We start from the raw sequence: 17,382 nt of genomic DNA, 5'->3' as shown, positions 1-17,382 counted from the left end.
ACAGCGTGCAATAAGATTTTTTTTTCTCCCCTCCACAAAAACCACCCACATCTAGTCCTTTCATTTGTTTGCCAGGATGCTCAAACAAATGAAGTTACTGAATAATGAATGTTGGATGTATATGTAGATTTTTTTTTTTTAAATGCGTGAGAATCTGCCTGTCTGCAGATTGTTTTTGCACTGTTTTGACAGCTGAGGCTGGGTCTTAGATTTAGAGAATATGTTTGAGTCGTGTGTCTGGGATAGGTTCATTTCCTGTTCACATCAGTCATTTGAATCCAGCATGTGAGCAATGAGAAAATGTCGAAGTCATTTTACTTGACGCTGTAAATACAGGATGTAAGCAACAGTGTACAACACTGGATGAGATGAAAGTGTTCATTATTTTATATACTCATGTATGTCATATAGTGTTATATAGTCTATTCTAGCCAGCCAGCCCTCATGCGAGCCCAAACACATTGTTAAAAGCAAGAATACATTTGGCTTAAGACCCAGGAAGAGTGCAAGAATCCAATTTTACATAGTGGTGAAATGGTAAAATGACATCAGATGAGGCACTGGGACTCAAGAAGACTTTTTCCCATAGGCTTACATTGTGAAAGATGCAGTTGTTGAATAGTGGATACATTTTTTTTTTTTTTTTTTTAAAGTGTCACAACCCCCCCCCCCCCATTTGATCCACTTACATTTGGAAAGTATGGAAGAGCTGCACTATTAAACCATTTTATCCACATCACATTCAAGCTAACCCCTGACTAACTTGAATGAGATCCTGGTAATTCTATACCCGTTGACTCAAGCATTTTTGGCTTCATGTGCCCCTGAGTAGTTTTCATTGTAATGAATGGAGCGCTGCCTTCGACACTGTGTCCAGATTTGCCTCATTGGATCCATGCATGGCTCCATAAAAACAAGATGGCGAAGACCGTAATGCCAAACCAGAGGAAAACCAATGGGTGATGTTTCCTTGGTTTAACTTATGTTTAAGTTAGTCAGTTGACATGAAGCACCAGAGAGGTCGCTATGGTTACATTTGTTTTAATATTTCTCAAACAATCATTTAGAGCAATATCTAACTGAAACGGTATATTCTAAATTTGATTAAATGCCTACAAACTAAACGTGAAATCACGCTGATATTTGAAAATCTCGTATCTAAATTGTACAGAGAGAATCAGGTGAAAGGATTAGATGGTGTGTGTGTGTGTGTGTGTGTGTGTGTGTGTGTGTGTGTGTGTGTGTGCGTGCGTGCGTGCGTGTGTGCGTGCATGTGTGCGTGCGTGTGTGCGTGTGTGTGTGTGTGCGTGTGTGTGTGCGTGCTGAGTGATGATGAGCATGTAGCGCAGGGTGTGGACAGACACCTCTGGGACTGAATATACTTTACCAACACACACATAGACACACACTCTATCAGTCCTCTTAACATGCTTCCTCTGCTCTTAAATCCTGCAATTCCCCGCGGGGAAAAACTGTGTGTGTTTGAGTCTCTCTGTGTATGTATCTCTTGTGGGGTCCTGTCCTGTCTTGTACCCCCAAAATGTGTGTGTGTCTGTTAAGCTCGTCATTCCCATGCTCACACAAACACACATTAGTCATGGTGACTGTGAAACAAATGTTGCTGTTAAACAAGGGAATCTGAATTGCATCTCAGTTATGATCGGCGCTTTTCTCAACAACAATGAGCGTTGTTTTTTTTGTCCCTGCCTGTGCTGTATAAAAGGCCACTCTGTTTTCCTCATGGGTATATTGTCTGGCCATGTGTTTGTGGTCATGTTTTAAGTCCTAGACCAAACCTGCCTTATGACTAAAAGTATCAAATTTCATTACACATACACTGAAAGGGTGATTTGCTATTATCCCAGTGTTGGCCTCTTCCAGACATATTAATGTCTTTCACTTGAGTTGTTTTATTAAAATCTATTAAAACCAGGCACAAGACTTCCATCTTTCCCGTTAGAAAGAGTGACTGCGTTTATTTAAAATAAAAAACACATTAACCACATTTAAGCAGAAACATCACTTCTGAATAATCATGTGAAGAAAATTGTTTCAGAAGATACAGAGAACAATGGACCATGTGTCTTAAAAGTTTATTATAATATGTATTTTAAAGCAGCAGCTTTCACATCATTCAATGGGTTCTTCAAAAAAAACATGGAAGAAACATGCTTATAAGGAAATCTTGAAGTACTAACAAACTGCATTTGATGAAAGGTTATGGAGTTTTCAGACTAAGCAGTAATTTCTCAAGGTTTCATCCCAACCTCCGTCATCTGTCCATGTCAGTTTTCATCTCGCCTCACCCCATTGTGTTAATCAGCCCAGTTCTCATTTTAGTCTCCATTAACTTGTTTGGTGATGCTTGCAGATCGTACAATGTGCTGAACTGTACACTGCTGAGCTGAGATGAATGAAAGAACAAGCAAATCACAAGGAGATTTAAAGAAACAGGTGTTTTGCATTGGGCCTATTTATTCAAAGCTATAACCTTTAGGCACTTTATGACTGTAGAAATCTATATTTCACAGTCAATCTAAATATTATGATGAATGATTGTCTAAGTATAATATGTAAACCATAACTAACTCTCAGATCACTTCCCTCTCTTTCTCTTCAAGACTCCGTGTTGCTCTTCTAGTACAGCTCAGCATGCAGCTAACTTAATATCCCTGCAAAATCTTTAGACACTCATCGCGAGCTGTACTGAACGACCACTTTTTTGTTGTCATGTTCTGTGTGCAATAGAATGAATCCATCTCATTTTTTGTCCTCCTTCAGATTCTCTCTCCTCTCCTGGATCTCAATCAGAATCGCAGCAAACTGAAGCTGTACATCAGTCACCTGACCTCACTGTGTCAGGAGCGAGACCCAATCATATTGCAGGACTTCGCCCCGCCCCCCGCCTATCACCGCTCTGACTCCGCCTCCTGGAATACGCAGCTGCACAGCATGACGCAGGAACAGGTGAGACCTAAGTGTGCATTAGTGCGTGTCCAGGCTGAGGAAATGTCACGCAAAGGGACGACGTTTGTCAGTGTGGGTGTGGGCGTGCATGTGTGAGGGAGAGTGAATGTGCTCCCTTTATTGAAAAGTATGGGGGAGAAAAAAAAGTGAGGACATTTTGTCGCTCTCAGTTTATTAAATTAAGAAAATCAGCAGCCGAGTTTGTTTCTGTGTGCTTGCTTGTACATATATGATGACGTCTGTGGGTTTGTGTGATTGTTCTCGCTGCGTGTGTTTCTCTAACCGTGCGGATGTGTGTGTAGGGGTAGGGCACGCACTGGTTGGCCTGGCAGGTTTTTGGCGCTGCCTTTGACATTATTGAAAAGATTTACTCCAGCGGGTCACCTGACGACAAGCTGCTGGCTGCTGAACAAATACTGTTTTCAGACGTTTTATTTTACAGGGAGTAAACTCTGCTTCGAGCTTTTGGCAGCATTGGAAGAAGGAGAGGGAGGAGGAGGAGGACGGTTGGTTCATATATGGAGCAAGAAGGGGAGATGAAGAGTTTATTTATTTAACTCTCAAAAGAGTTGTCATGTGAGAGTGCAAGGGAGAGAGATGTGAGAATAAAGAAAGAAAAGGTGAGGCTTAGGGAAAATTCAAGAAAGGCTGGCTAACCTTTGCTGTAGCTGCGTTGTCATGTTAACCAGTAGTGTTTACAGATATTGAATATAAACAGCATATTATTAAATTTTAAAAATTTGTGACTGTCTATGCCTTTACCCTTTCTCCCAAACATATTGAAAACATATCAGGCGATACACAGTCACGACATGTGGTATACATTGAAGGACGGTAACTCTAGACACACACACACGTACTCACAGAGCAGTGTGACAGAGTGTGTGGTTAGGGTACAGCAGTTCTAGTTTCCTACAGTCTTCATGAAAGCCCTATTGTATGTCTTAATGCTGGGAAATGTCTCTGTTTAGCATGAGTGCTTCAGATATGGCACAGCATGGCCTGGTGTCACTTTAAATAAACTTAAATATACTGAATTAACTTGTCATTTAATCACTGTGTGACTTAAAGGCACAGAGAAATGGTCCCGGTGGCTTTCATGGACAGACCATGACTGAATATATCTTTAATCATCAGCCTGCCTTCACACAAAAATTGCAGACAGTAATCTGTGGTCCAGTGGCCGGGGTCGCACAAAACAAGAAAAACTTACTCTGGATTAAAACTGATTATGCGGGCTGTTGTGAAAACTTCTCCAACAAAATTGAATACTGCCCTGCAGTATTTCATTCCTACCTTATGTTTACAAAAACTTTGAAAAATCTTGAAAACATTTAAACCAAACTGTGCTCATGGCCGAATTCAAGCCAAATTCATAACTTAGGGGAAAAGATCTTAAAGGCCGCTCCAACCAATTAACCACAAATCACGTATGCTTTAAATCTCTGCTGAACATTTTCAAGACATGCTACAGTGTTTTGAATTCTTCCTTTTTCCTCTGCGTATTCCATTCCACTCTCTCAGGACAGGTAGTCCATCACACAAAACATTGTGTCTGCTGAAATTACTTGTGTGATTGCTCTGGTTAAGTTAAGGTTAGGGAATCATTGCGGTCACGGTTAGAAGAAACCAATGCTGACTCTCTGTACGAGACAGGACGTGAACTCTGCTGTCTCGTGTCAGAGTCACCTGACCGCAAGAGTTGTTTTGAATCCTTGGAGTTTGAAGTGTTTCTACTGCAGTTATTGATACCCTTAATTTTTTGTACAGTTGTAATGCAACATAACTTAACATAGCATGGCATTTTATATAACAGCATGGCATGACAACATGTTTGCTTTGATAGTTCCTGTCAAATACATTTTCATTTTTGACTGGAACCTGTAAATGCATGACATGTGGGAAACTGTATTAAACAATCCTAACCACTATTGAATGATTTCAAACGGCAACATAAATGCAAAGGATTGCTAGTAATCGGTTTAAGATGCACAGAATCAATGGACGCCATTTCAAGAGAGGTTTCTAAGTTCCCATGGTCCAATGTTCCCAGTGTCTAAACTACCAATGGTTCTTTGTGCCCAGGGTTCTATGTTCCCAAGATCCAAAGTACGTATGGTCTTTGTTGCCAGGATCCTATATTCCCAGTGTCCTATGTTCCCAGGGTCCCCTTACGTTCCTAGGTCCAATGGTCCTAAGGTTCCTTTTCCCCGAGTTCAATATCCTGTTAAAACAGATTAACCCTCCTATTATTTTAAACTTTTTTTTTTTTACTAAAACTGGGGAACATAGGACCCTTTGTAATGTGCCATATAAATCTTGGGAATGGAGGTTCTTAGGGACGTAAGAATGACTCTGCCTTGAATGCATTTGGCTTTATTAGAGATAAAATCTCATTTCAGTCATTAAATGAAGAATTGCATAAATGCCGGTTTTAGCACTTGTGAGATTATCCTGACACCGAAAAAGGGTTATTTTCGAGATTACTCATTGAATTGTTTGGTCAAAGTTGGGTGGGGAAGAAAAAAGTTAATTATAATAATCACACAGCAACAAGGACACTCCTTTTATTCTGAGGTTTTGGTTTTTGGGTGAAAAACCCTGAACTTTTTTCTTTCCTTGCATTCTTTTATCATCTTCATCACGTTCCATTTCTGCCATCGCTCTTTCAAATTCTTTCTTCGTGCCGTTGCTTTTCTCTTTCCCCCCTAAGGAAAACCATTCCTCTTGCCTTTATTTTTCCTCCTAAGTGCCTCCATCATCATTACCTTTTACTCACACTTGCTCCGTGTCACTGTAGGTGTGAGAGCTTGTAGGTTTTTCAAAATGTTTTTCCTCTGTTTTCAGGGACGTGTTTCCCTTGACAACATCACAGTTTTGAATCTTTTTGCCTCTCCTTCCCTCTCCGTCCAAACCCACCCATACCCAGGCAGTGCCACTTGGCGCCATGTGTCTGCTTTCGACCCCGACCCTGCCTACACACAATCGCAGACACACACTGCCTGTCTTTCATTCAGGCCCGTGTTTCTCGTTTTCCTTCATCATGTGTCACCATCACCCCGGCTGACCCTCTTAATGCACACACACACACTCTCTCACAGACTCCCTCAAGACGACCATGTTCCAGTGTGCCAACCTCTCTTTTCTGTCTTGTGGTGAGTGTGTGTGTGTTTTACAAGCCTCTCCTTGGCTCTGTTAAAATGCCTGGCACTCTGTAAAGCTATTAGGATCATACTAAAATAGCATGTAAAACACACATGGTCAGCACACAAACACACACATGGAAACCTACATATCCCCCTCCCACATTAACATGAAGGCCCAATAATCATGAAAGACCACTGGGAGACTCGAATACCTGACAGTCTGCTTCTGTAACCAGTTCGCTGACACTGTTTCGAGGAAAGGGTGGTGATGTGGTGGTGAGAACGAGTCAGTTTTGAGGGTTTATCAGCAGGGAAACTCCCAGTACAGATAACTGGGTGCATCAAGATCAAGAAACCCTCAATGAGCCTCAGAAGTAAATTCAGGCCTTAGAGAGCGAAATCCCTGCTTTCTGTAAAGATAAGATAAACTGATTACATGACTGTAGATAGGTTTGACAGTAGAAAAACCTCAAGTATTTGAAAATCTCCAAATTAAAGAGCATTTTTTTTAAGCGTGCAGATGAAGTTTTCAACCAACACTACACTTTGAAAACAGCAAAAATAAGGAGTGCCTCGATTTTCTGAGGTTTCGAAACGAACTGGAACTTTTTCTTGACATGTTTTTGGTTGTTTCTCAACAGCAGATGTACAAGATCAAAAGCACTGCTCCACAATGAAATACAATACAGAATACAAACAAAGACACAGAGTTGTGGCAAAAATAGAAGATATCACAGCGCAACAACTGCGCAAATTGCATGTCAGTTGTTTTAATCCGTCATGTGAAATGAATCTAAAGCCCTTTATTTAGCAATACAACAATGAAACTTATTGTTAAAGCCCTCCTTAATATGTGCTAATGTTTGCAGCATTTAGATGTGATCATCTGGATTCAGATGCAGATGTTTGTTGTGTGTCATCTCCCAGTTTAGTCATTGTTAACCCTTCCAAATGCCAATTCCTCCTGCATTTACATTTCTGGAGCTATTGAAACATCACATCACCACTCCAAAATGTGTCATGACGGGCTTGTTAGCATGCATAAATTAGCATGTCAATTCAATGGGCTGGGTTTGGCCAATTCAGGAAATCCTAATACCCTCCTGAAACCAGTATCGCTCAGTGATTACAGCACAGAGATGTCCTAACTCAAGATAAGGCTAGCACAAGGCTGTATGAGCAGCAATAGCGTCCCTCTGGTCAACACAAATCTTAAGTAAATGGTTAAAATTGTTAACAGTTCACAAAAGAAAAACCGTCTACTACGACACTATAAAAGGGCACCATGGTAATATTTCTTGCAGTTTACATCTTTTGACACTTAATGGCCATATGTGAGCAGAACTATGCTGATAGTGTTTGCAAGGTTATCTGTAACCAAATCATTTGAAAAGACATTTTGAGTGTCTGACTCCATTCTTGTGTGTATTTGCATGGACATTGACCCTGAATGACTAGACTAATGTTAAATTCAGCCGGTCTTAAACGGCAACTCTTCGACCAAAACTTAAGCTCTGGTGTGCACAGTAGGGAGCTGTTAGCGGAAGGTAACCTAAGCTTTCAAATGGTGGATTTGCTGAAGTTTTTTTTTTTCTTTTTTCTTTTTTTTTTTCTCGGTCGTCTGTTCCTGTGTATTTGTTTCCATGTCTCTCTTTAACCTCAGCTGAACTACAAAAAGCAATAGTGATTCCAACAGTGAGGTTTTACTAAAAGAGCTGTTTTCTGCGCCATCGTCATAATAATAACCTTTATGGCTCAATGACGTCTCTAATGAGGACTAAAGAGAACTGGCATCGTATTCCCCCCGCACACACATGGTCATACACACGGTCACGCACACAGGACGTGTCTCACTCTTTCTGGTCTGAAGTGTGAATCTAAAAGAACAGGTCGTTTGTGTGTATAAGCATGTGTGTGTTTGTCTCTCTATATCACAATGCTTAAAAAGTTATCAAGTGTGAGTGAGTGACTGCGAGTCTATTTGAGTCTATTTGAGTCCGTGTGGTTGTGCATTTGCGTGTGTTTGGTATTTAAAAAAAAAAAAAATGTATGAAGTGTTATTGGCTCAGATGGACATTATATCGCTGCTCTTATGAATCCAGTATGAATTGTCAGCCCGGCGACCCTCTATCTGCTAAAACTAAAAACGGCTCCCAGTGAGTGACTGCGAGTGTGTCTGAGCCAACTCAAACTGGAGAAACCTCAGTGAAAACTGAATCCACATATTTACAACTCTACAAGTCATTGTAATGAAGGAAAAATACCGCACAATTACAAGCCTCAAATGTCATTGTTGTTACAGTGTAATCTCCAAATAGAAGGTTTCTCAGGGAGGGAAATACATGCTTTCTCTCTGGTTTGTTGTAGAGTTATACAGCAGCTTTCCAGGCCCTGGCTGCTGTTCAGTCAACTGAAGTGAATCCAATGACTTTATAACAAACTTCCAATATGAGAAAACAACACCGACACTTGGCTGCACCGAGGCTTGCAGCAGCACGCTCGCTGATATCAAAACACTATAAAACGGATTCAACCTAAAAACAAGAGTGAAGGGCGATCATTTAATTTTTATGAGGAGGAGAAAACCAGAGCAGACGGCCATTAGAGGCCATTATGTGGAGATACAAGCAGTAACACTGACAGTACAATAGTCATTCTTATACATGGTCAACATTGGATTAAACCCAATGTAACTTAATATTTTACCTGTAAAAATACTATAAATGCATATAACATACATATAAGTGTTGCACATCAATACTTCATCCAAACAGATGTAACCAAGAAACAGTCACAAATACATGTTTTTCTTTATTGAATTCAGCACATGCAAGAAGTAATTGTGATAAATTGAATTGTTACACAAAACTGAAGTGTTACAATTTAGGCGCGTCGCTGTAACCAATGAAAATGTTACTTCGCCCTGAACTCCTTTTAGTTCTCAAATGCACATAATCATTGTTGTTTCAGCTCTGCAGCTTGATGCCCTGTGGCAAAGTGATGCCCTCCTCAACAGGCTGGCAGACAACAAAGGATATGTCTAACTGTGTGTGACAACCCCGACCGCTTCAAGGTCACTGATTGGGTAAATTTTGATTGACGGGAGATACAAAAACAGGAAAGGGCAGTGCAGGAACTAAAACATCACAGCTGATAATGTAGAGGTTGACTACAGTTTTACAATTGTAGTGATTGGAACTTAACCATCCCCAATGATTAAATAACCGTAACTGTAATTATTGTTATTTTGATAGTCTGCGTGTGTAGGTGTGTGTGATGGAAAAACGTTTCCTAATGATAAAAATCCTTGAGATTTCTCTGTACTGACCAACAGTGTGTGTCAGCCTCTTTATGCCTTTCCTTGAGCGTAAAAGCAGAGTTCACAGTGAGGCTGAAAACATACATGGATTGAGTAAATAACCAAGACAGGAAGTAAATGATTAGGAAGGTGAGCATAGAAGGCATAAATTATTGTTTAAGTGTGAATATATGGCTTCTTTCTATTTGCCCCTGACTTGACTTGGACTTAACTGGTTTGAGACTTGACTTAGATGACTGCTGTTTTTATATAGCTATTATTAATGCCTCTGCTCAGGTCCAATCACAAACACCACATTCAAAATCACATAGAAATATGATCATGATCCATCCTGCGTTTTTTTGTTACTCGCTTCTAAAAAAAAAAAATATTAACACCTCAAGTTCTGACCTGGTTGAAATCCATTGATAATAAAATATAGTTAGGCAGAGCCAAGCAGGCCTTGCTTGGCCACACAGCTTCAATTTTTAATGATAAGGAGTGAAAGGACTTTGCAAGGATAATGGCATTTCAAATCATTTTAATTGTCGGCTTTGGCTTACGGTTTACTTGAGAAGACCTGCATCTGAAGAAACAAAAAAAAAATCTTTTTACTTCTATATCTTGCAAAAAAAGGGTGTTTTGTCGGTGCGCAGATGAAACTGTAAGGCTGGAGTTGAGTGGAGGGGGAGACGGAGGGCGGAGGAGGTGGAGTGAAGAGTCTTGAGCCCTCAGAGCCATCCATTTGTGCTGCATTGTGGTCTGGGGTCTCTCTAGGCTTTCATTAGGCAGCTCTGCTTCCTGCTCCAAGGATGATTGTTTTCTCTCTAAATACGACCCAGAGGTCCTCAACGACCATTAGACACACACACACACACACACACACACACACACACAGACAAAAGGAGAGACAGTCAGACGACAAACACACATGTACACCCTCAGTGGCCATTACAGACAGACACATTCAGACCTTTGCTGGTCATTGCAGACTAACTGCTGGGTTTTTATGCAGATTTATTGAGTCCAGGCTTAATGGCTTTACCAGATGACCTCTTTTTTTTTTTTTTTTTTTTTTTACATGCATTTGTCTTTTTGTTCCTTGATCTTTCACTCTGTCTGGTTATCACTCTCTCCTCCCCCTCCTCTTGATTTCTCTCCTCTCGTCTTTCTGGCTATTCTTTTAAATCATTCAGTCTCAGCCAGTCGTCTCTCCCACTCCATCTCTCCTTTGCTATTGTCAGTCACTCTTGATCAGTCTGCTCCCCCCTTCCTCTCCAGCACTCTTTCAGCTCCCACTTCAGTCTCCGCCTTTCTTTTTTCAGTCTCCATCTTTCTGTCCGTCTGTCCTCTGTTGTCTGTAATTGGAAGAAGGGCTAGTGATTGGGAGCACATGAAGGACTTAAATGAACACAGAGAGAAAACACTCAGAATCACGCTCTCATGCTCTCCCCTCTCACACTTCTCCTGTTTTTTTTGAAGCTCCTGATCTTACTTCACAGTTGTTGCTATTGTCCGGCTTCATGTGTTTCTCCTGGGTTCCCCTGGCTAACTCTGACTGGGTTTAAACACGTTGAACGTTTAGCATAAACCGCACTTAAGTTCACTTCAGTTACCTGTTTTGTCATGACTTGTTCTCCATATCTGATCACTGGCCACACGTGCCATCTTGAACTTTAAACCGTCAATCGACAACTTTTTTATTAACTTATCATTGCATTAATGCCACAACACCGCTGTCGTTTCGAATCATTTAAAGTTAGATGTAGCTGACATTAGCTAACTGGGTAGGAAATCTCCTGTGTAGGCTTGATTAATGGTACCACATATCTGCCTTAATGTCTCATTATAGACTAAATGAATGAATATACCTCAGGAATCTCTCTCCCACACCTCTGGATTTTCATTTACAGCATCTGTGCCATTGGAACAAGTAACCCAAACCTAAAAATATCTTACGCAACCATAACCCTGTGAATCAGTTTGAACCAAATAACTTCCATCTTTTCAGATTGTCCCACTGGGATGTTACACCTATACACAGTGAATGCTGGAGTCTGTTTCTGCTGTTTATTTCTGCAGCCATTAGTGCTGCAAGTCCAGCCCTGTGTAGTTGCTCCTAGAGGGCCAGTTTAAGGTTTAAGTTTTTTTATTGCTCTATGAGCCCTGTTCTCTGTGAAGGTATTCCACTACAGTTACCACATTCACAGGCCCACCTCTAACTGTAGCTTAACTTTCATTAGTAGGTGCAATAGTTGGACAATTGAGCTAATAGACTTTAATAAAACGCTGGGTGGGGAGTTGTACACTAGGACTCATGAGCAAGGCACAGCTCCCAGATATGAATGTGTTTAATCCTCTGTCCCCGCCGAACTAACTGCTCCCAGAGGCCGCGCCTGTAAATATGAATATGTTCCTTTACTCAATTTGGCTGATTAAAGAACCTGTTAAAATACAATTACCAAGTGATGTTGGAGTGCCCCATGACACACACCTCTCTTGTATTTCTGCTCAGCTGTTAGTGCTAAAAGAGTGAAGTATTTCCAGTCCTCCAGGAGCAGTTTTAGGCACAAGCCATCAGGCTGTATTCCCACTGCAGCTCGTTAGCCGAGCTGCCTGGACTGTACCAGACGACGACACACACACACACACACACACACACACACACACACACACACACACGTTCGGTCACACAGCTCAGGCGCTTTTGGGCTTGGCGCAGTGCAGGCAGCCAACTTATAAAGCAGTCTACATGCAGTGTAAGCCTGTAAGAACCTAATGGTTTAAATAGAGACAGACAGAGAGACAGGGATTATAATAGTCAATATAGACCTATTATACTTTATCCCCTTGCTCTTACTCATAATGGTGTTTCTATACTGCTGCTCAGGGCTGCTGTTGAGGAGTCTGGAGCCTTTTTAAACCTCCTGATCGTATCTGTTCTCCTGCAACTTGGTATGCCATTGCTGAGGAATACAGAGTGAAACTTCGCCCTCCAGATTTCTGTGTCTTGACCCTCAGCCTCTCCTTCTCCCATGTCTCTCTGCTGGTTTTGTTTAAATCACAAAAAAATCTCAGAAACAGCGAACCCTTTAACCTCAGTTTCTAATTTCTTAACGTCCACATTTTTCTTACCAGCAGTGCTGCTTTGTCACTTTTTCCTTTAGCTGATCAGACAGTCATGCAGTCGTTTGAAGGCAGTATGGAATATTTAAAACCTACTGAACACATTTTTTTTCATTGTCAGCCAACTATTTTATGTACCACAGTTGGTTAAGATTTGATTAAATTTGTACAACTCCTTTTCCTTTTTGAAAATATATCAGAGTGGTGGGAAATAGGTCCTAAAGGTCCTCGAGTCTAGCATCGCCAGACTACTCAGCCAACCTGACAACTGAGAGCCAGTTACGAGTTCAGTTAAGAGAGAACTGCGCTGAAACAGCCAAAGATGTCCTGAGGTTCAGGATACATTGAGTGAGTGAACATACAATAGGTTTCCTTTGTTCATCCAGACCAGACACATCCAAGGGAGAGTGGTTTCATGAGAGAACAGAGCAGGCCAAAAGTCACTCGCCCAACGTGGGGCTCGAACCCACGACCCTGAGATTAAGAGTCTCATGCTCTACCGACTGAGCTAGCCGGGCTGTGTGTTCAGAGAAAAATGGTCCAGATACGGTGCTGCGTCAACTTTCACGGACTGGGAACAATGACAATGTTGGCTGGGGTGAAGATGACAGCAGTACCATTATTGGGTAAATTCTCATCGTGACTTATGCTGCGCTGGAGCAGGTTGTGTTTGAGATAACAGATCTGCCATGTATAAAAGCTGCACCACCTTCTGATCCAACAACCCTAAGCCTGAGAGTCACGTGCTCTACAGACTGCACTAGCTGAGCTCAGTTACCTTATGAAAGGGGCTAGTGTTAAAAGTAGATCTGAGGCTGGTGGACAGTCAGATTTTAGGGGTTGACTCTTCTCACTCTGCACACCAAAAGCATATAGATAAAAACGTTTGATTGTTAGTCATTGAGCTACAGGGATGAAACCGACAGATAAAGTAAGTTGTCTGTCAGGAGTGGGATTTGAACCCACGCCTCCATTTGGAGACCAGAAGTCCCTTTGCTCAGGAAGGAAGGAGTGAACTCTTGAGTCTGGCGCCTTAGACCACTCGGCCATCCTGACATCTAAAAGTTGTTGATGACTTAACAGAATCAGACCCTAGATCGGATGTCCTTGCTTCAAGTGACAGTGATAGAGTAGAGATACTTCAGTCCATCTGTGTCCATCCATTACAAGTCCAACACAAGGACGGAGGGCAAAGACAGCGGTTGACCATTAAAATGTATTGTCCAACTTTTTCTGTCGTCGGCTCTCAAAATTCCTCGATTCATAAATGGTTAAATAACTTAACAGCTACGAGGTGCTACTATTGCATATTCCAGTTTGTGGAAGTGGGTCAGTGGGCCTCACTATGAGCTAACCCTGATCTATAGAGACACGGGACTGGCCCTCATGATTCATAGAAAATAATTTCCCCTAAACCGGTCAAAACAAGGTGAAGTTAACCGTTTAAAGTGCACGGCCATGAAGTGGACGGAGACAGTTCACTGATAAAAGACAGACCTCTGAACTCTTGTTCATCTATTACTGAAAAAAATGGAACTTTCAGAGATGTGTTGCAGCACCAGGCAGTTGACCTGCACAACGACAGGCTAATGCACTCCATGCCAGTTAGATCATATATTTGCACTCTCTCTCTCTCTCTCTCTCTCTCTCATTCACCATCTCTCCACCCGTTTGTCGTTTGCCGCTCTTTTCCCTCTCGCTGTTAATCTCTCCGTCCCTATCTCTCTCTGCTGAGTTATGGTTTCTTTAGAAAACATTAGCATTCCTCCGCAAAGAGGTTCAAGCCCCGCAATGTGTGTCAAGGGGTCAGTGTACGCTCACACACACACACACACACACACACACATACACACACGCGCGCGCACACATCTACCCTCATCCTCATCCTCAAGCTGATAACCTACGTGTGAATCTACGTGTTTGTGCCAGCGTGAAACTTCGACTTTGTTTCTGTGTGGGTGTGTGTGTGTGCGTGTGTGTGTCTCCAGGCCCCCGATAAGGCAGATAATGATCCATCACGATAATGGAGGTTTAATGGCTGCAGTAAAAATCATCTTCAACAAACCCTCTCTCTGTCTCTCTCTCTCTCTCTCTCTCTCTCACACACACACACACACACACACACACACTCACACACACACGTCTCACTCCTCACCTCTATCTTCCTGCCTCCCACAATCCTCTCTGTCAGTCACTAAATCATAACTCGAGCTCGCAACGTATACGTGAGCCCCACGCGGTGCACTCACGCACACACCTGTCATGTCGAACAACCGGACCACTGTATCACTACACTTACACTAATGCATCACCCAAACACACACTCACACATGTAACCTGACACAAACACTAACAGTCAAACACACTTACAGAATCTGGCAACACCGACTCTCCACTCACATACATTATTTCGTCCGTACGTCTCTCTGACCACACACTGCGATTGCATGAGAAGTGATCCATGGGCGCTACGAACCACAACATCCAAACTTATACCTCATAGCTGGACGCTGTATTTGTTTATATTTAATTTCTTCGGGCCATAAATGAGCCGTAGAGCGAACGTAGCAACAGAGGAGTTTTATTGCCAGGCAACACGGGGAGGATTAAATTATGGGGTTTATTTTTCTAGTTTTGGCCATCGTTCATATCAGTTATGAGAACAGTTTTCTCACCATGTGACTGCGATAGTAGTCGTGATTTAAGGACGTGGCGGCGCTGCAGTGAAGTGCGTCAGGAAGGAAGGTTGTAAGCACGTCAGCAGTGTAGCCAGCCCACTGACTGCACCGTGAGTTTTAACCTTTGATTTCACCGCCAGAGAAGTGTTTTAGATCGATGGTTCTCAATTGGTTGCGAGATGAAGAACGGAACAATGAAAAAATGTAAACAACTGTTACATTGCGTATATGTGAAATGATTTCTTATGCCTCATCAGTTTTACTTCTTTTAGGGTTGAAAAAAAAAAAACTCTCAGATGACTCATATGTGTTCAGTCTGTGAGAAAGGAACCCAAATTATACAGTGATTTGCCAATATGACTGTTTGAGACTACCAGCGACAGTTGTACCAGAAAGATGTGGTTAACATTATATAATGGTCGCACTAAGGTGAGGTTCAGGCACCTCTGGGGTCGGTCATGGTTTGGGTTAAACTGTAGGTTTAAATAACACACCTCTAACGTGCGGTATCACATGGGACACAAACAGAGGCCTCTGTGGTGAAAGATCCTTTGTTTCCACCCTCCATCTCCCTCGACCTCCTCCTTATGTGGATTTTGTCGCACATTATACTCTGTGATTTGACTTCCTCCTCTGCTCCCTTCATTACGTACGGCCACTAGAATTGACCGCGTAACATTAAACCGAGATGTGGTTCCTGGTGAGCTGCTTGTACAGATGAACTGGAAATGCAAGAAAACACTGGTCAACTTTAAGAGATCACAATCCAAATACTTTTGGGAACCATTATAGGATTACGTCTAAAACCTAGGGGTGCACGAATCTGAATACCGATAACCAGTAATTATCTACTTCTCATGGCCAACACCAACATGATACGAAAGAATGTTAATTTCACATTTTTGTATTTTAAAAATAAGTTCCAAACCTTTAGTTTATGCACACTCAGGATAGGAAAGGCTAAGACGTCTGTCCCCACAGGAGATGACATGTTTGTCTCTCTAGTCTACACTGTGTGGCTCTAGCTATGTTCAGCAGTTTGACGCCGTTTGGCTTTGTATAATTGGCTCTATCTATCAGCTACACTTTCACTGACACAGATAAATAGCCAGTATAAAATTCCATTTATCAGGCCAATAATTAATCGGTCCAATATATACCGTGGCTCAGGGAATGTAATTCCTAAAACTGTTTCCTTCAGTGTTGCTATATTTAGAGATCCCAACCTTGAATTTAGTAAAAATCCATCCAGAACCAGCAGTTCCAGTCCCAAATGAAAACATTTCAGGGTTGTACAACAGCTAAATTGTCCTTTATTAAACTTTAATTAACCCTTTGCATGAAAACAGCCTGTAGTTGCTGAATGCTAAAGAACAGTAGCACAATGTCATATGTTATTTTGTAGTTGGAAGTAGTAGCACTACATAACACAAGCAGCAACCTGGGTAATTAACCAAACTAGAGTGCTGTGGTATTTTTAGAACAGAAACCATTAAGGGATGATTGATTGATTTTCATTAAATACACTGATTGAGGTGAATCCAGATAAAAGCCATTATCCCTTATTAATTCCCTTATTAAAACTTTATGCGCAGACAGTCCAGTATCTTAATTTCATGGCAGGATTTCTCATATTTTGTATATTCGTTCACGTTACTTTTGCCGCTGTGTTTGGCCCATTTAATCCCGATTTTTTTTTTTAAAACACCTTTGCAGGTGTCTGTCTCTGGTGTAGGTCAAGGCTGCATGAGTCAGAGGGCAGTGAAGACGGCAGACACATACTAAACCATTCATCTCCTCTCGACCGTCTCACAGCCTTATCTTTACTGCCGTGTTTTTCTGGGGGATTGCAGCTAAAATGCAACAACGTTAAGCTGAATTGCCCGCAAACACACATAAAGTTAGCCGCAGGACACGTGCTTCACACTAATGAGAACTTTGGCCAGAGGATGTTTGGTCCTCGTGGATACAGATGATAAATATTGCAGATGATCAATAATGAGAGTGTAGACGGTGATGATGGATGGAGCTCAGGTTAGGTAGCAGGCACACACACTCGGGCAGAGTAGTAGAGCCTCATCGCCTCCCATACCTTAACCATTTTCTCTCATCACTAAGTCGTCGCCCTCGTCTGTAATCTCTCCTCAGTCTTCTAGTTATAATACAG

General features: G+C 41.8%; 1 protein-coding gene and 2 non-coding genes across 8 annotated transcripts in view; 1 reads left to right on the top strand and 2 right to left on the bottom strand.

The window, feature by feature from the left end:
* Window positions 1–17,382, top strand: part of LOC119032634 (ELKS/Rab6-interacting/CAST family member 1-like) — a 124,931-nt gene that overhangs the window by 104,074 nt on the left and 3,475 nt on the right. For 4 of the 6 annotated variants that reach the window (XM_037122052.1, XM_037122051.1, XM_037122050.1 and 1 more), the window contains one exon: window positions 2,782–2,967. In XM_037122052.1, the coding sequence (XP_036977947.1) occupies window positions 2,782–2,967 (186 nt within the window). Of the gene's footprint in view, window positions 1–2,781; window positions 2,968–17,382 lie in introns of those variants that run through there. The other 2 variants (XM_037122054.1, XM_037122053.1) reach the window with 1 other exon arrangement.
* trnak-cuu lies at window positions 12,983–13,055 on the bottom strand. Its single transcript has one exon. It is a non-coding gene; the product is annotated as a tRNA-Lys (tRNA).
* On the bottom strand, window positions 13,479–13,593 carry trnal-caa. The gene is made up of 2 exons: window positions 13,556–13,593; window positions 13,479–13,524 (listed from the first exon to the last, which is right to left on the bottom strand). It is a non-coding gene; the product is annotated as a tRNA-Leu (tRNA).

This window comes from Acanthopagrus latus, chromosome 14 (assembly GCF_904848185.1).
Source record: "Acanthopagrus latus isolate v.2019 chromosome 14, fAcaLat1.1, whole genome shotgun sequence".
NCBI lineage: Eukaryota > Metazoa > Chordata > Actinopteri > Spariformes > Sparidae > Acanthopagrus > Acanthopagrus latus.
This window is presented reverse-complemented; position numbering and strand designations above follow the sequence as displayed.